This window comes from Acinonyx jubatus, chromosome C1, assembly GCF_027475565.1.
Source record: "Acinonyx jubatus isolate Ajub_Pintada_27869175 chromosome C1, VMU_Ajub_asm_v1.0, whole genome shotgun sequence".
Classification (NCBI taxonomy): Eukaryota; Metazoa; Chordata; class Mammalia; order Carnivora; family Felidae; genus Acinonyx; species Acinonyx jubatus.
Genome location: NC_069381.1, coordinates 211,074,973 through 211,092,191, shown reverse-complemented (window position 1 = coordinate 211,092,191; position 17,219 = coordinate 211,074,973). Strand labels below are relative to the sequence as shown.

The following is a 17,219-nucleotide window of genomic DNA, read 5'->3' as shown; positions in this document are numbered from 1 at the left end:
AGACGCAGCTACAGAGGAGTAAGAAGATCTGCCCTTCAAAGGCCTTCCAGTGCCAGTACACAAGGAAGGTTACATTATGATCCAGTTTTTAGTTAACATACCAATAACTAACATTAAAAAAAGAAAAAGTCTTCAAAATATTCCAAGCACTGGAATTGTCTATTAGCAACATTTATTTGCTTTAAGATAAACCTAAGACAGAAAATGTATGATTCTGAAAGCAAGAGGCAAACAGGCGGGAAGGAAAGGGGAGGAGAGGAGAATGTGCATTCTAACTAGAGGCAAAAAGAAACTCCAAAGAAGTCACCTGACTGAAGCATCTTGGATAAAAGTAAAAGCTCGGGGGGGGGGGGGGGGGGCTAGAGGGATCAGTTGGTTAAGGGTCCGACTCTGGGTGTCAGCTCAGGTCATGATCTCTACCCTGCCAGCACAGAGCCTGCTTGGGATTCTCTCTCTCCCCCTCTCTGCCCCTCCCCAACTTGCGCATGCACGCACACGTGAACTCAGTATCTCTCTCTCAAAATAAATAAACTTTAAAAAAAAAGGTAAAAGCTCTGAAGTGAGCTTAGAAAAGTAAGGAGCCAGAACATGTAGTAGCTGGTAGGCAAGTCAGGATAAGATGTTTTTTATTCTACACTTGCTGGAAAGCTACTGAAGGATTTTGTTTCTTTAGAATTTGGAGACCGGGGGCGGGGGGAGGGAGGAGGACACAGGTATTTGAGTTTTGAAAAGATCATTATGGATAGGTATGCGGTCTCCAATCAGACTGCCCACTGCCATTTCAATTACTTTCAAAGAACTACAGTTTCTTCCTCATTAGACACAGTATCTAGGTTGTGCTTACAAAGAGAAGCAAGTGTTTCTGCATCTAGCATGTGTTCTGAGTGACCTATACGGTACTTACCATATGAGGAGGGGGAGCTGGACCGGGAGAGAAGGGAACCCTTCCCCACATTTTCATGATATCACCAAGAGGTTGGAAGCTTTCATCACACGCTCTCTTCACCAATAAAGACATGGTAAAATAGCCCGCCTGAAACCATTCCGCCATCTCCTGATTATTGAAGGGACCTAGAATAGCACCATTTAAACAGAAGGGCAATAAAAATCCTTTAAGACTGAAGAGGAAAAAAATATTTCCTAAGTCTGATCCTCATCCAGAGGTACAACTTGTTTCAGGTAACACCTGTCAAATACTTGATACAATATTTTAATTCAATTTATCTCCAAAAGTGGTAAACAGACTTCTAACTAATAAAATACAACAGAAATGATTTTGAAATAAAACTTATGTCTATATATCCCAAATTGTATGTGGGGTTTTAATTACTTTAAGGAGCATAACTGTCTCCATCTCACTCAATCTCTACAAATTCATTTGTCAGAAAAGTATAATAAAACTGAAAAATGTGTTGGTTAGACTTTGTATCACTTATGTATAAAGAATATAAACACGTAGGGCTAAATATGCTTTTTTCTAAATTTCACTTTCTGCCAGATTATTAAAGGTTAGGCAAAGTATAAATAATCAAATTAAATCAAATTATGAGGCGGACTGGTGGCTAGGTCTGTTAAGTGTCTGACTTTGGCTCAGGTCATGATCTTGCAGTTTCTGAGTTCAAGCCCTGCATCAGGCTCTGTGCTGACAGCTCAGAGCTTGGAGACTACTTTGGATTCTGTGTCTCAATCTCTGTCTGTCTCTCTGCCCCTCCCTGCCACTCAAAAATAACCGAGCATTAAAAAACATTAAGATAGGGGCGCCTGGGTGGCTCAGTCGGTTGAGCGGCCGACTTCGGCTCAGGTCATGATCTCGCGGTCCGTGAGTTCGAGCCCCGTGTCGGGCTCTGTGCTGACAGCTCAGAGCCTGGAGCCTGTTTCAGATTCTGTGTCTCCCTCTCTCTGACCCTCCCCCGTTCATGCGCTGTCTCTCTCTGTCTCAAAAATAAATAAATGTTAAAAATAATTAAAAAAAAAAACATTAAGATAAATTATTTACGTAGGTATGACTAAATCTGGCTTACGGTGGAGGGAGAGTAACATTCTCTACATGTTTTACAATTAAAAATCAAATATTTTATACATAAAATTAACAGATTCACGCTGATCAATAACAATTAATTCATTCATTCAGCAAATATTTACTAAATACCAATTACATGAGTCTAGGTAATGAGAATACAACAGGTAAATAAAACAAAAGCCTATAATGTCCACTTCCGGGAAGATGGAGTAGATCTACTTTTCCCTGTTCTTCCTGCTAAATACAACTAAAAACCCTAACATTATATATACAAAGGAAACAAAAGAACACTATGAACAGTAGAGAGAAGGCAGACTGGCCTTGGTGCCTGAGGAACCACATGGAGGTGAATTCCCTGACCTTTCATTTTACTTCATATATTCCAGAACTAAGAAACAACAAAAAACATGACCCAATATAGACATCTGAAAACATGACCCAAGTATATGCTATCTACAAGAAAGTCATTTCAAATATAACAATATAGGCAGGTCGAAAATAAAAGGATAGGAAAAGGTATATCATGCAAGCATTAATCAAATTTTAAAAAAGCTAGAGTGGCTATATTAGTATTTGATAATGTAGACTTCAGAACAAAGAAAATTACCAGAGACAGAGAAGGATATTATATATTAACAAAGGGTCAATCCACCAGGAAGACACAGCAACGGCAAAAGCGTACGCACTGAACAAACCTGCAAAATATGTGAAGCAAAATCTAATAAAACTGAAAAGACAGAGAAATCTCCAGTAACAGCTGAAGGCTTCAACACCACTCTCTCAACAACTGACAGAACTAAACAGAAAACCAACAAGATTATAGAACTCAACAACACCATCAATAAGGTCCAACTGATATTTACAGAACACTCCAAAACAACAAAGTATACATTCTTTCAAGAACCCACAGGACATACAGCAAAACGAACTATATTCCGAGCCATAAATAAATCTCAATAAAATTTTAAAAGCTGAAATTAAATATGATGTGTTTCAACCAACCACAATAAAATAAAGCTAGAAATCATTAACAGACAGGTAACAGGGAAATCTCCAAACCCTTGGAAACCACGTAACACACTTCCAAATAATCCATGAGTAAAAGTGGAGGTCTCTTAGGGCAGCTGGTTGGCTCAGTCGGAGGAGCATACAACTCCTGATCTCGGGGTTGTAGAGATTACTTAAAAATAAATAAATATAGGGGCGCCTGGGTGGCTCAGTCGGTAAAGCGTCCGACTTCAACTCAGGTCACAATCTCGCGGTCTGTGAGTTCGAGCCCCGCGTCGGGCCCTGTGCTGACAGCTCAGAGCCTGGAGCCTGCTTCAGATTCTGTGTCTCCCTCTCTCTCTGCCCCTCCCCCGTTCATGCTCTGTCTCTCTCTGTCTCAAAAATAAATAAACGTTAAAAAAATTAAAAAAAATATATATATATTTAAAGTGGAGGTCGCAAGAGGAATCACAAGAAAAAAATACACTGAACTGAACAGAAATAAAAATACTTGTATCAAAATTTGTGGTACCCAGTTAAAGAAGGGCTGAAAGAGAAATTTACAGTTTTTATTATAGCTTACATTGGAAAAGAAAGTCTCAAATCAATAATATAAGCATCCACCTCAAGAACCTAGAAAAAGAAAAGCAAAATAAACCCTAAGAAAAAGGAAGGAAATAGTAAAGAGTAGAACTCAATGCAATTGAAAACAAAAAAGTGGGGGGAAAAAATCAATGAAACAAAGTTAATTCTTTGAAAAGATCGGTAAAATTAAATCTCTAGCAAGACTGACAATGAGAAAAAGAGAAATGAACAAATTACGAACATCAGGAATAAATCACGGCCTATCACTACAGTACCTGCAAACATCAAAAAGATAGTAAGAGAATATTCTAAACAATTCTACACACACAGATTTGACATCTTAGATGAAATGGACCAATTCGTCAAAAAACACAAACCACCAAAAATCAACCCTTACTAAATCAGTAATTTAAACAGCTCTGTAACTATTCGGGATACTGAATTTGTAATTTTAAAATTCCCAAAAAATAGGGCATCTGTCTGGCTCAGTCGGTAGAGCAAGCGACTCTCAATCTCGATGTCCTGAGTTCAAGCACCATATGTTGGGCATGGAGCCTATTTTAGAAAAAAAATAAATAAAATTCCCTAAAAACAGGTACCCAGGTGGTTTCACTGGAGAATTCTCCAAAACATTTAAAGATGAATTAACACCAATTCTAAACAATCTTCCAGAAAATAGAAAAAGGAGTAACTCCCAGCTCATTTTATGAAGCTGATATTATTACCCTGATACTAAAAGCAGACAATGAGAACACCAAAAAAAAAAAACAAAACTACAGAACAACATGTCTCATGAACAGAGACACAAAAATACTTAACTAAACATTACCAAATAGGATGCAGCGATATATAAAAAGAATTACACACCATGACCAAATGGGGTTTACTCCAAGGATGCAAAGCTGGTTCAATATTCAAAATGCACTCAATTTAATCCGCCATCTTAAACTTACTAAAGAAGGAAAATCACGGGACCATAGAAACAAATGCACAAAAAGGATTTGACAAAATCCAATACCCAATCATGATAAAAACTCTCAAACAATAAGGTACTTCCTCAACTTCATAAAGAGCATCGATAAGGGTACTGAGTCAGTGAGAGGAGCCTGCTGCTCTTGATCTCAGGGTCATGCATTTGAGCCCCATGGTGGTGTAGAAATTACTTAAAAATAAATAAATAAAAAACATCTATAAAAACCAAGCAGCTGGGGCACCTGGGTGGCTCAGTTAGGCGACCGACTTCAGCTCAGGTCATGATCTCGCAGTTTGTGAGTTCGAGCCCCGCATCGGGCTCTGTGCTGACAGCTCGAACCTAGAGCCTACTTCAGATTCTGTTCTCCCCTTCTCTCTACCCCTCCCCTGCTCATGCTCTGTGTCTCTCTGTCTTTCAATAATAATAAATGTTAAAAAAATTAAAAAAAAAAAAAAAAAGAAAACCAAGCAGCTAACATCATACTTAATTATTAAAGACTTAGCGTTCCCCCTAAGATAGGAACATAGGAAAAACAAAGCAAATATGTCTGCTCTCACCATCATATTCAACACAGTGTTGGAAAATACAATAAGGCAACAAAAGGAAATAAAAGGCATAGATTGGAAATGAAAAATTAAAACGATCCCTGTTTGCAGATAACAATGTCTACAAAGAAAATCCTATGGAACCTACCCAAACAACAACAACAAAAACTCCTAAAACTAATAAATGAGCTCAGCAGGTCACAGACTAATGACAAAAATCCAAAATCCAATTCTATATAGTAGGAATGAACACAAAGACACTGAAATATAATAAAACTTACAATCACTCAAAAAAAAAAAATCAAGTAGGTACAAATCTAATAGAACATGTACAGAATCTATGCTGAAAATGACACAAGTTCATAGACTGGAAGAGTCAACATGAAAAAGATGTCAAGTCTTCAAAACGATACAGAGGTTTAACACTGTTCCTATTAAAATCTCAGCAAGATATATAAACATAGATTTCTGAACACATTTATATGGTAAATATAGACAAGACTATTCTGAAATTTATATGCAAAGGCAAAGGGAACTAGAAAAACTAAAAACTACTTTGCTAAAAATAAACCAGGAGAAAAAAACAACTGGAAGAAATCCATCTACTCAATTTCAAAACATGTTATATAGCTACAGTAATCAAGACTGTGATATTAGCGGCGACACAGACACATGGATCCGTGGAATAGAAGAACACAGAAACAGACCAACGTAAATATGCCCAACTGAATTTTGAGAAAGGTACAAAAGCAATTCAAAAGAGGAAAGATGGCTTTTCAACAAAAGGTTCCAGAGCAACTGGACATCCATCAGCAAAAAAATAAACTTTGACCTAATTCCCCTACGTTATACAAAAATTAACTCAAAATAGACCACAGACTTAAATGAAAAAAACCTAAATTATTCTGGAAAGGAAATTTTGGGATCTGAAGCTAGGCAAAGAGTTCTTCTATCTCTGACTTAATACCAAAAACACAATCCATTAAAGGAAAAAACTAATCAACTGGACTTCATCAAAATCTAAAACTTTTGATCTGTGAAAGACTCTGTTAAGAGGATAAAAAGATTCAGACTGGGAGAAAATATCTGCAAACCACATACCTAACAAAGGGCTATTATCTACAATATATAAGGAAGTCTCAAAATTCAAAGGTTAAAAAAAGCAAATAATGAGAACACAAGTAAAAAACATGAAGAGATCGTTTACTGAAGAGGATAAACACCAATAAACACATTAAAAGATGTCCAACGTCTTTAGCTGTTAAGGAAATGCAAGCCAAAAACTAGAATGAGATACCACTACAACAAGCCCAAATGGTTAAGGTAAAAAATAGCAACATCAAATACTGTCAAGGATGTGGAGAAAATGAATCACTCACAGATTGCTGGCAGAAATACAAAAATAGTACAGCTCCTCCACAAAACAACCTGGCAGTTGCTTAAAAAAACTAAACATGTCATCACCATACAATCTAGCAATTGCACTCCTGGACATTTATGTCTCAGAGGAATGAAGAGTTGTATTAACACAAAAGCCTATCCATAAATGTTTAACAGCTTTATTATAATAGCCAGAAACTGCAACAACCCAGACGCCCTTCATGGATAAACGGTTAAACAATGATACATCTATATCATGGATGTACTACTCAGTAAATAAAAAGAAGAAATCTACTGATACATGCAACAACCTGTATGAATCTCCAGAGAATTGTGCTGAGTGAAAACAATTTTTTTTCCATTTGATGCAAATGGATTCCATTTCTGCAAAATTCTTGAAATGACAAAATATAGAAATCGGGAAAAGATTAGTGGCTGTCAAGTGTTAAGGAGCAGGAACAGGTGGAAAGGAAATGCATGTGGGCATCCAAGGGCAATAGGAAACGAAAATGTTCTGAATCTTGGGGCACCTGGGTGGCTCAGTCATTTAGGTGTCCGACTCTGGCTCAGGGTCATGATCTAGAGGTTCATGGGTTCAGGCCCCAGATTGGGCTGTCTGCTGTCAGCACAGAGCCCGCTTCGAATCCTCTGCCCGCCCCCTCCCCTCCCCGCCTCTCTCCTGCTTGCACGTGTGCATGCTCTCTCTCTCTCTCTGAAAAATAAACATTTAAAAAAAAGAAAAAAGAAAATGTTCTAAATCTTAACTGTATCAAAGTCAATACATTGGCTGGATATGGTACTACAGTTTTGCATGAGATTACCACTCACGGCAATTGGGTAAAGAGTACATAAAATCTCTGTAGTATTTGTTACAACTGCATGTAACGTTGCAATTATCTCAAGTATATTTAATTAGGGCACACATCTATATTTTATTTTTTAATTTTATTTGAGAGAGACAGGGAAAGAGAGAGGAAGAGAGACTCTTAAGCAGACTCCATGCTCAGTGCAAAGCCTGATGTGGGGTTCAATCACACAACCGTGGGATCATGACTTGAGCCAAAATCAAGAGTCGGATGCTCCACTGACTGAGCCACCGAGGCGCCGTTCCATATATGCTTTAATTAAAACACACAGTCCTGAATTTGGAAGCACATTTTGTCTCTCCATTTGTAAGCCTTAAAATATCAGATAAACACTTTTGATTGCTTTACAAACAAAACAAAACAAAACATACACACACTTGTCCTGCTCCCAAGCACCTTCCATTCTATGGGGGTGTGAACAGGTCATGAACAAATCAGAACCAGGCAGTAATAGATGTTATGCAGGACAATAGAGGGTAAGGGGACTTAGAGTGGAAAGGGAGTTAGTATGTCACAAAGAGATCACAGGGTATACTTGGTAAAAGAGTATCATGAAACTGACACTAATATTAGTCAATCAATTTCAGGTTATAAACAAAGAATTCAAAGGCGGAAATGAATCAACAAATTTCTTTTACAACATTCTCTACCCATTCTAACTTATGCACCATACAAATCTTTTTTAAGGGATTAGCTTATAATATGGTACTATCCTTTCTCAGATAGTTCTTTACCATTTATGATGTCAATTCCACTTGAGCAAAACATTCAGGTAAGGTCTTCTATGATTGCCATCACCTTTAATGGGAGGTAAACTGAAGTGCAGAGAAGGTAACTCTTACCTGCCCAATTAACCCGCTGGGAAGCCAGAACTAAGGGCGTCCTAAGCATTCTGTCTGCATCCCTATTATATTTACTATCACATTCTGCCTTGTATTCAAATGATTTTCACTGGACCTCCCTCCCCCCCACCACTGAAATTGCAAAGTATTATGGAAGGAACCTTTAAATAAGTAAGTAAGTAAGTGTGTGTGTGTGTGTGTGTGTGTGTGTGTGTGTGTGTATGTACACGTACACACATACACACACACATAAAGAAAAACTGTAAAAATTGACTTTTTCCACTATTACGCAAATTAACATTAAATAATGACGATCTTACAGGAGATAATGGCTTCAAGTAAAATGGAACGAGCTACCTTGAATTTCTCCCTGAGGATCTTTGTAATACCACTTCTGCATTGCTTCGTGCATCAATGGAATTGAGACTCCCTTAGCTCTGTGCTCTTGCAGTTTTGATGCCAATCTCTCATCATCTAGTGCGCTATCTTGGAGATAAGCCACCATCTTCTCAGCTTGCTAATAGAAAAACAAAAAAAAATGGATTGAGGAAACAAATGACCCCAAATTAATACTAGTACACTTAATAAAAATGCCTACCTTTTTTGAACGACTTGATCTGTAAAAGGTAGTACTGTGCAAGAAACACAGCAGGCAACCATTTAATTCTTCCATCAATATCATGAAAATATGTACTATCCCCACTTTATAGAGGGGGAAACTAAGGCTCAGAGAGGTCAAATCTTGCTCAGTCTCAAAATTATTAAGCAAAGCAAACTGAAATTAAAACACAAACTGGTAAGGATCAAAGCCCAGGCTTCTTCTAATCAACACATTAAGAAGATTACTTTTAAAACCAGTAAGCCATTGGTCAATTCTGAAACGTATAATCTAAACCTGTAAAAACATGGGTGTTAATACAACAAAGGCTCAATGAATACAATTACAAAAGTTTTACAAGTTTTACTAACACACTGCCCACTTTCTTTCTTTCTTCAAGCATTTCCTGCCACCAACCACCACCCCAGAGCAAAGGAAAGCAGGTCACCATTTACATCCAACAAAGGTATACTTAATCTCAGGGAAATCTAGAGATGAGAATACGATGTTAATATCCTGAGAGTTTAACTATTCCCAGTTACACTTTAGGTAAATAATACAGAAGACGCTGTGCCCATCCACAGCTGCTTGTATTTGCCATTTTTGGCATTCCATTAATTTCCAAAAAGAAAAAAGAAAAGCAAACAGCCAAGGGCAACCTCAGAAGAGAAAAAATAACCTGACATAATGACTACTACATAGCAGAAACTTAAAAGCATGAAATGATTTGAAAGACAATTACTCATACAAATAAATACTAGATTTAAAACAACTTTTCCAGTACATAAAATCTAATGCACAAAAGTTCCATTTCTGAATATCTGTTCAATGCTTTTCAATTTTTATGGTGCTTTGAGAGGAGAAAAAAAGAATTGCATGATTTTTACCTGCTCCAAATGTTTGAGGCCCTCTTCATCATCTGGTTCTGTGGACACACTGCCCATACCAGGAGCACCTACGACCGGCGTTTCAACTGGCCGCAGGGCAGGACGAGGACTGGGAACAGGAGGTGGAAGTATGAGAAGGGGAGAGGCTGCATCTGAAGGAATCTGGGACAGGGACTGCTGGACATCAGAAACCGTTTCTAGAGGGGAAAAAAACACAGAAACATGAAAAACCTTTAAACTACGGAGGTTCTCATGAAGAATAACTAGCTCTCCATCAAGTTGGGCCACTCACTAACTGGGCTCAAGAGAAAGGTGAATGTATCAAACACTGCAGCTTTTTTTTTTTTTTTTTTTTATTTATTTTGAGAGCGAGAGGGTGTGGGGGGGGGGGGTGTGTGAGTGTGGGTGTGGGTGTGTGCGCGTGCGTGCATGTATGAGCTAAGTAGGGGCAGAGAGAGAAAATGAGAATCCCAAGCAGGCTCCGCACTGTCCTCACAGAGCCCAACGCAGGTCAGGAGCCCTGAAATCATGACCTGAGCCAGAATCAAGAGTTGGATGCTTAACCGACTGAGCCAACCAGGCACCCCTCACTGCAGCAACTTCTTACGGAGAAGTGTAGTATTTCTCCCTACGATGACAGCAGTTAACTCTACAGAATGACAAAATATAAGGATTAAAAGGTCCTCCTACAGTGCCTGCCTGTGTCACTACAGCATCTGCCCAACAGTGACACATCTACCTCTTGAAAACAAACAGAATCAGACCAATGTTATCTTTATAACGTGTCTCCAAATAGCGGACTGTTAACAAAGCACTGCAAATCTCCTCAAAAAATGTCGTATCTCACCATCAAAACTTTGATTAAACGTATCTGCATGTCTCTTAAATAAGAACCTATTTCAGGTGATAATAAATGTAATGCAATACATTAGTTTTTAGGATAACAAAGAGCTCCTGGGAGTCTACATGTACAGTGCAGACGGTCTTCTCAATAAGAAAAGAGACCACAAAAGAGGTTCTGTTTTGGGTCCTGTTTCTAACCTCTCAGGATGCAGGCTCTTAAAATTAAAAGGGGGATGAAAGTAATTAGATACAATTGCAGCTTCCCCTTTGGGACCTTATCGGTTCAATTACAGACAGCTTCTCCACATTCCCATTCCTCTCAGTCTTTCCTTTCTTTGCCAAACTCCTTAAAAGAACAGTCTATGCACTGCCACCCACACCTGCTACATACACTGTGACTTCCACTTCCACCCCTCCAACACAGCTTCTCTCCCAAAGAGAAGCAGTGATTCAACGTCCCCAAATCCAATGGCTTTACCTAGTCCTCATCTTCCGACCTCAGTAGCCTCTGACATTATCTACCCAAGCCTAAACTAAAACCTTCTCCATTCCTTCCTTTCTCTTCACTCTAGTCCACTCTTGTCTCTGAAGATTTTTCTCTGGCTACTCTTTACCTACCCTCTAAAAATGGGAATTTAGCCCTAGATGCCTGATACACATATCCTTTATCTCCCTCGCAGATTATCAATCTAGAGTTTTCATCTTTAATGCACATCTATGAAGCTTTCTCAAAATACACACATCCGGACTCCATCCTAGGATCTCCTAGAGTAAGGTCCCAGGAATGTACATTCAAGAGAAAGAACCACAAGTAATTTGGGGGCACATCGTAACTGAAAAATGACTACTACGTATCAAACAGGTCTCAAAATGGACAAGTCGCACAGTGCCTAATAGAGATTCAAATACTCGCTGAATTCACTCACTAAGCTTTGTCCTGGACATTTAACTCTGAAGAGAAATCTTTGGCTTAAGCCCTCAAAATATCAGTCTACTGAGTAAAAAAAATAATAAACAGATCTTTCTAATACTGTATTGCTATGTGAGGAATAGTGTCAATTGTTTAAGAAACTAGAGAAGATACCTAACGTGGCTTGGGAACTTCGGATGGGAGAGAGTTTCAGGCACAGAGAACAGCACGTGCTAGGGCACACTTGAGGATCTAACAGGCTCTGAGGCTGGGGAACAGAGGAAGGAGACAGAAGTGGCACTCAAACTGTACAGAGGCAGGCAGATGCCAGGTTATGCAAGGTCTCACGGGCCACGTTAAAGTTGTGGCTTTTTATGGAGACTCAATCCATTAACCCTTCAACATCAGGAATTACAATGTCAATTTTATGTATGTACCAGAAGAAACATGGAAGTAAACATTAATACTACCCACTAAGGCATACGAGGCAAAGTAAAATCAAAACAGTAATACTGGAGAAGGAGATATGTTTTAAGCTTATTCACTAGCAAAGGTGGTAGGACCTCCACAGCTTCATCCATATTCTTTTTGGCCTCTTTTGAAGCAACAGCATTTTAGTGTGCCTTCTGGACATACATCCTGCAGCCACTGGGAAGGTAGCTGTCTGATGTGAGAATCAAATTACTGTGGAGGATCTGAAACCCTGTCTGCTCCGCTGATAACCAAGGTGACCATGTCATAACCTTGTAGAAAGCGAGATTCCCGAGCTCCACCTTCGTTTCCTGTTTCGGTGAATTCTGGGAAGGACACGTACATGGGAAGCAGAGTTTGACTAAGTTTACTAGTGAAATAATCTGTTTCAGTAATTCACCACTAGAAGCAGCTCCAGGAGGCATAAACGGAAACCCATCTTATCAATGATCACTGTTTTAGCAGAATCCTGTTTTAGCTTATCTACTCTCAGAAATACATACCATCCCCTCTGCTGGGCACTTTGGTTGGCAGGCTATTTTCCGTCTGACTCTCCTCCTCAGCTTTTTCTGTTTGCTCAGTTTGGGGTTCCTCCTTCCTCTCAAACTGTGGTGCTTCCTGAGGCTGATGGTCTGAAGGAGTACCTGGTCTAGCAGATGATGATGAGGTCTGGGATGTTTCCTCACTAGCTTCTGTAACATAAAGTAATCTTAAATTAGCACCTTAGGAAGCTTTTGATCTGATGAAAAGAAGGTACAAGACAAAAATGAGCCTTACCAACTCCTACTCTATCTGTCTTCTCTCCCTCTTTCCTATTTGTCTTATCAGGTTCTTTGGCTTCTTCGTTATGGCTGCTCTCAGAATCGGAGCACTCCCCCCCTTCCTCTACAGGCCGGAAGTCCATCTCCTGCTCTTCTGGGATCGGCTCTTTCTGGACTTTCTGTGTCAAGAAAATAAAGTCGAAGGTCAACAGTACATTTGGCTTTGGTGGAAGGTCAGTGTGTGTCATGACATTTAAAACAGATTTCCTACCTTCAGAGAGAGGAACGCTCCGGAGGAGTCAAATGTGCCCATCTCTTCTTCAGCATCCTCTAGGCACCATTCGGGCAAGCTGTCCCGGTCATCGTCCATGCTTCCACTGCCAGAGCGCACCCTTCGGTAACCCCGTTCATCATCCCGATCTCGAAAATCAAACTCAAACCTTCGCCGTCGTTCCATGTGTTCACGCCAGCCTGCAGAACGAGGGCCATCTGGGATGAGGAGGATACAGACCTTAGAAAACTTTCATGACAGTATTTGAAAAAGAAAATCATGAATAGGAAATAAAGGAGAAAACTATGATTAACTGTGAAATCAAATGGATCAATCAACTAAAGAGAAAATTAGGCAAATTAAATCAAGTTAAGAGCTTAGCATACAAATGATACCACTAAGTGACAATAGTGGTTATCTTCAATAAGTACTGAGCCACACAACATACTCTACAGTTTTGAAAGATAAATTTGAAACAAATTACTTTTAAAGGACACTCAAAGTATACATTTTGGATAAGCTTTGGCTATGTGACCGAAACTTCATTTAGCCATTCACAGGGCACACTCCTAGCCCAGATCTGTTACACTCACCATGTGACCATAACTGAAGTTCCTGCCTTCCCTTTGGCAGGTCTTACACCTTTTCCTTCTTCTCATAAAAATACCATTCTTTATTATGGATACGACCACCCCCAGTGTCAATTCCTAATATCAAACTCATCATGCCAACTTGCTAGTGACAAGATTCCAGTTGGAATTCTGATTCCCAACAAAAAGTCATGGAATTACAGCATTGACAGATGTCAAAGATTTTATATAGCCCACTATCCTAATTTTATAGTTTAAGAAACAAAAATTCTGACAGAAGTAACTTGCATAACGGCAAAGCAGAACTAGAATCGAATTCTGCATCCAATGCTGCTTTTTCCACAACAGCATGCTTACTTTCCTTTTCCTTTATTCTCAACTCTTAACTCTCCCCAGGGAGTTTTTATTTCTGTATAATACCCCCAGGGACATTCCTAAATCCACCCTAGCATACTGTTTATTACATCTACTTTCCAACAGAAAAAGACTTCCTAAGAATAAAAGATGTCAGTTAACGTATTAAACACACACACACACACACACACACACACACACACACACACACACACGGGAAATCTTGTTAATATCTGACAAACCTGAGTCTAAGAAAGCCTTCAAAAGAGAGACAAGGTTTAACCTATTAAAATTTTCTATCTTTTTGAATGCTTTCTCTGTGGGAGATACAGAAAAGAAAGGAGCCAAAGTCAAATGTTCTTACTACTGAGGCTCAATTTGCTAAAACTAGCAGTCTAAAATTCAAACTGAAAATAAGAAGGCAAACATCAGCCCAATAGATGTAGCTACTTGTAAGTCACTCACAAAAAAGATAAGAAACATTATTCCCACACTCCTTTACTTACAACAACTATTGCCTTCTATGAAAACTAAGGAGCTTTATATCCAGTTTGCTTATACGCAAACCTAGAATCATTACTCAAAAGAAGTATTCATGATCCAGTGCTGAATTCCTGAGAACTCTCTCTACTACTATCATTTCTAAACCGTCTGTTAAGTATGCACCATGATAGGAATCTATCCTTCTAGGCATCTGGCTCATGTTTTCCTCTTACTGAGTTTCTTAAGTTCACTTCCCAGAGTGGATGCTTAGCTGTCCCTACCTTAATAGTTGCATCTCCATACGTATCCACTTTTGAGCCCTACTTAAACCAAACATCGCAGATAAGGCACATCTATAGCTTATTAAGACTGATCACTGCTTTTTAAGGCTTTCCAACATATACGTCTGCTACAATTTTTATAATATAAAAAATCAGTCAAAACCATTATATTTAAACTTTGAATCAAATCATAAAAGAATAAAGTATAATCTAAGAAATGTTAACAGTAATTTATACAACTGACATAATCAGACTTAACTTTTAATATGCTTGGTTGAAAAAGCAGATAGTGTCCTTTTTAAAAAATGCTATTTCCACTGATTTTTCAGCCCCATGTATCGTTATATACCCCAAACTGTCTTTCAAAAATATACCAATATAAAATTTGGGGAAATTGTTAACTTAATGACAAATAAATTGGACATGGAAATCACATATCAGGGAGAAAGGCTTAAGAAAAAGACAACATATAGCCAAAATCGAAGTTGCTGGGGTGTGGGGTGAAAAGGGTCAGTGGTAGAATATACACTAAAATTTTACTTCATCTCCTTTATTAAAGGGATTCTGTTAAGAATCAACATCAGATGTTTGGGCTCACAAACATTGTTGATCTTCCAAAACATTCACCTTGTTTGTTTTTGATCAGCTGGAATTTTTCTTCTCGCTCAGTCCAGATCCTGTCCATTCTTTCACTGAATGCTTGTTGGGAACATAGTCTACAAATCCTTTTGCTTACAGGCAAGCTCAGCACAAAATGCTGCGATGCCTTGAAGAGAACTACAACATTTGGTTGCCCAGCACACAGACTGGTGAGAACTGCCTAGTTAACTGTGATGTAAACAATGCCTACTAATGACAGAAAACTCACCCATGAGGCAGCCACGAGGAGTTGTGATGAAAGCATCAAAACTCTATCCAAAGATCAACTTCATTCTGTTTCTACCTATCTACAAGTACATAAAGCACTCTGAATGTTTGTTATAATGTTTACTCAGACCGAGACTAGTGACTTTGCTAATAATTTGATTTTAAAATGTAAATGCAACCAGTTTGCTTATGATTTCTTCTATGAAAAGTAAGCTTCTTTGGCATATGGTTGACAGCTAAAATAATGTTACGCACATGAAATTCAGAAGGCAAATACACACTCTGTAAGCTTCAGTTCTGCATGACCCCACGATTCAAACTACAGTGGCATCTGATTATCATGAGGCATGGAATCAGCACTTTGGTAGGGGATGAACTTTGACACAAAGCACCAGTGTCTTCAATTACCAGCATATCTAATGTCAGGGAAGAACAGTTTGAAGCATTCTTAAGAGTCAAACAGAAGAACTTACAAAACCACTAATCACTACTCTTCTCTCTCCTTTTTCTAAAGTTAGAAGGACAAAAGAATGAACTTGTGATTACGTTTTTGACCTGGGTTTAAAGTTTATTCTTCAAATAAGCTTAAATCACATTTTCAGGACAAAAAACAATTTGAAAGAATAAATCCTTTATTACACAGGAAAAATACCCATTTGAGTAGGAGCACATATTCCTTAGTGAGCATATAATTATACATTTGTAAGTTTTAAAGCGATGCTGAAAAAGATAGATTTAGCATTAGACAAAACCAAATGAAACCCTCTTACATTTTTGCAGTTAAGGGTAGGTGCTTCCCATTAACACTATTTGCTCCAGAAAAATAAAGATGATTTTCATCAAATGAATAGATGTGGGGAACTTTCATGTTGAAAATGTTTTGTCGGGGCACCTGGGTGGCCCAGTCAGTTAAGCGTCCGACTCCAGCTCAGGTCATGATCTCATGTTCATGAGTTCAAGCCCCATGTTGGGCTCTGTGCTGACAGCTCAGAGATTGGAGCCTGCTTCCGATTCTGTGTCTCCCTCTCTCTCTGACCCTCCCCTGCTCCCGCTCTGTCTCTCTCACTCTTAAAAATAAATAAACTTAAAAAAATTAAAGAAAAGAAAGAAAGAAAATGTTTTGTAGTAATAAGCCTGAGTACAATGACATAAAGTAATTGGCGCCTCTTTACCAGCTTACCTTTCCTGCTTAATCTGTAAAAATTTCCTTATTAAATACTCACTTATTTTGGTCCCTATGCCCTCACTCAGATCTCTTACCAGGACTGTGCGGCCGCCACCTCTCTCCATCCCTTCTTGATCCAGCTAGTCGCCAACCTCCATCTTCATCTTCTCCATTTTGTTCCTCTCTAAAAATGCGCCAATTTTCACTTTCTGATCGTATGAATTCATGCTTTCTTCCCACTGATGTTGGTCCACCTTCCTCAAAATTTGGTCTCCCTGTAATGAAAATACGTAACCATGTGCCTTGGCCACTGAGGATTCTGAAAAGAGACTGGACTGCCCAAATCAAGCTTTTGTGCGAATGTGTCAATTTCAACATTCAGGCAGTGTAAATGAAATAATTGCAGGTATATGCATAGATTACTAGATACATTTCTTAAAGTTTAATGTTCACAGACTGGGCAATTATTTTTCAGATAATACATGCATTAAAAAAAAAAGGGTATGCAATGAAAAGTGAATCAACCTACCTCACCCAGCA

General features: G+C 38.7%; 1 protein-coding gene across 10 annotated transcripts in view; it reads right to left on the bottom strand.

Moving 5' to 3' along the window:
- The window catches only part of GIGYF2 (GRB10 interacting GYF protein 2), a 144,587-nt gene that overhangs the window by 39,554 nt on the left and 87,814 nt on the right, over window positions 1–17,219 (bottom strand). For 7 of the 10 annotated variants that reach the window (XM_015073274.3, XM_053215966.1, XM_027047558.2 and 4 more), the window contains 7 exons: window positions 16,775–16,954; window positions 12,940–13,157; window positions 12,685–12,847; window positions 12,411–12,599; window positions 9,684–9,880; window positions 8,556–8,715; window positions 905–1,071 (listed from right to left, as the gene is read on the bottom strand). In XM_015073274.3, coding sequence (XP_014928760.2) covers window positions 905–1,071; window positions 8,556–8,715; window positions 9,684–9,880; window positions 12,411–12,599; window positions 12,685–12,847; window positions 12,940–13,157; window positions 16,775–16,954 — 1,274 coding nt within the window. Of the gene's footprint in view, window positions 1–904; window positions 1,072–8,555; window positions 8,716–9,683; window positions 9,881–12,410; window positions 12,600–12,684; window positions 12,848–12,939; window positions 13,158–15,274; window positions 16,545–16,774; window positions 16,955–17,219 lie in introns of those variants that run through there. The other 3 variants (XM_027047533.2, XM_053215968.1, XM_053215969.1) reach the window with 3 other exon arrangements.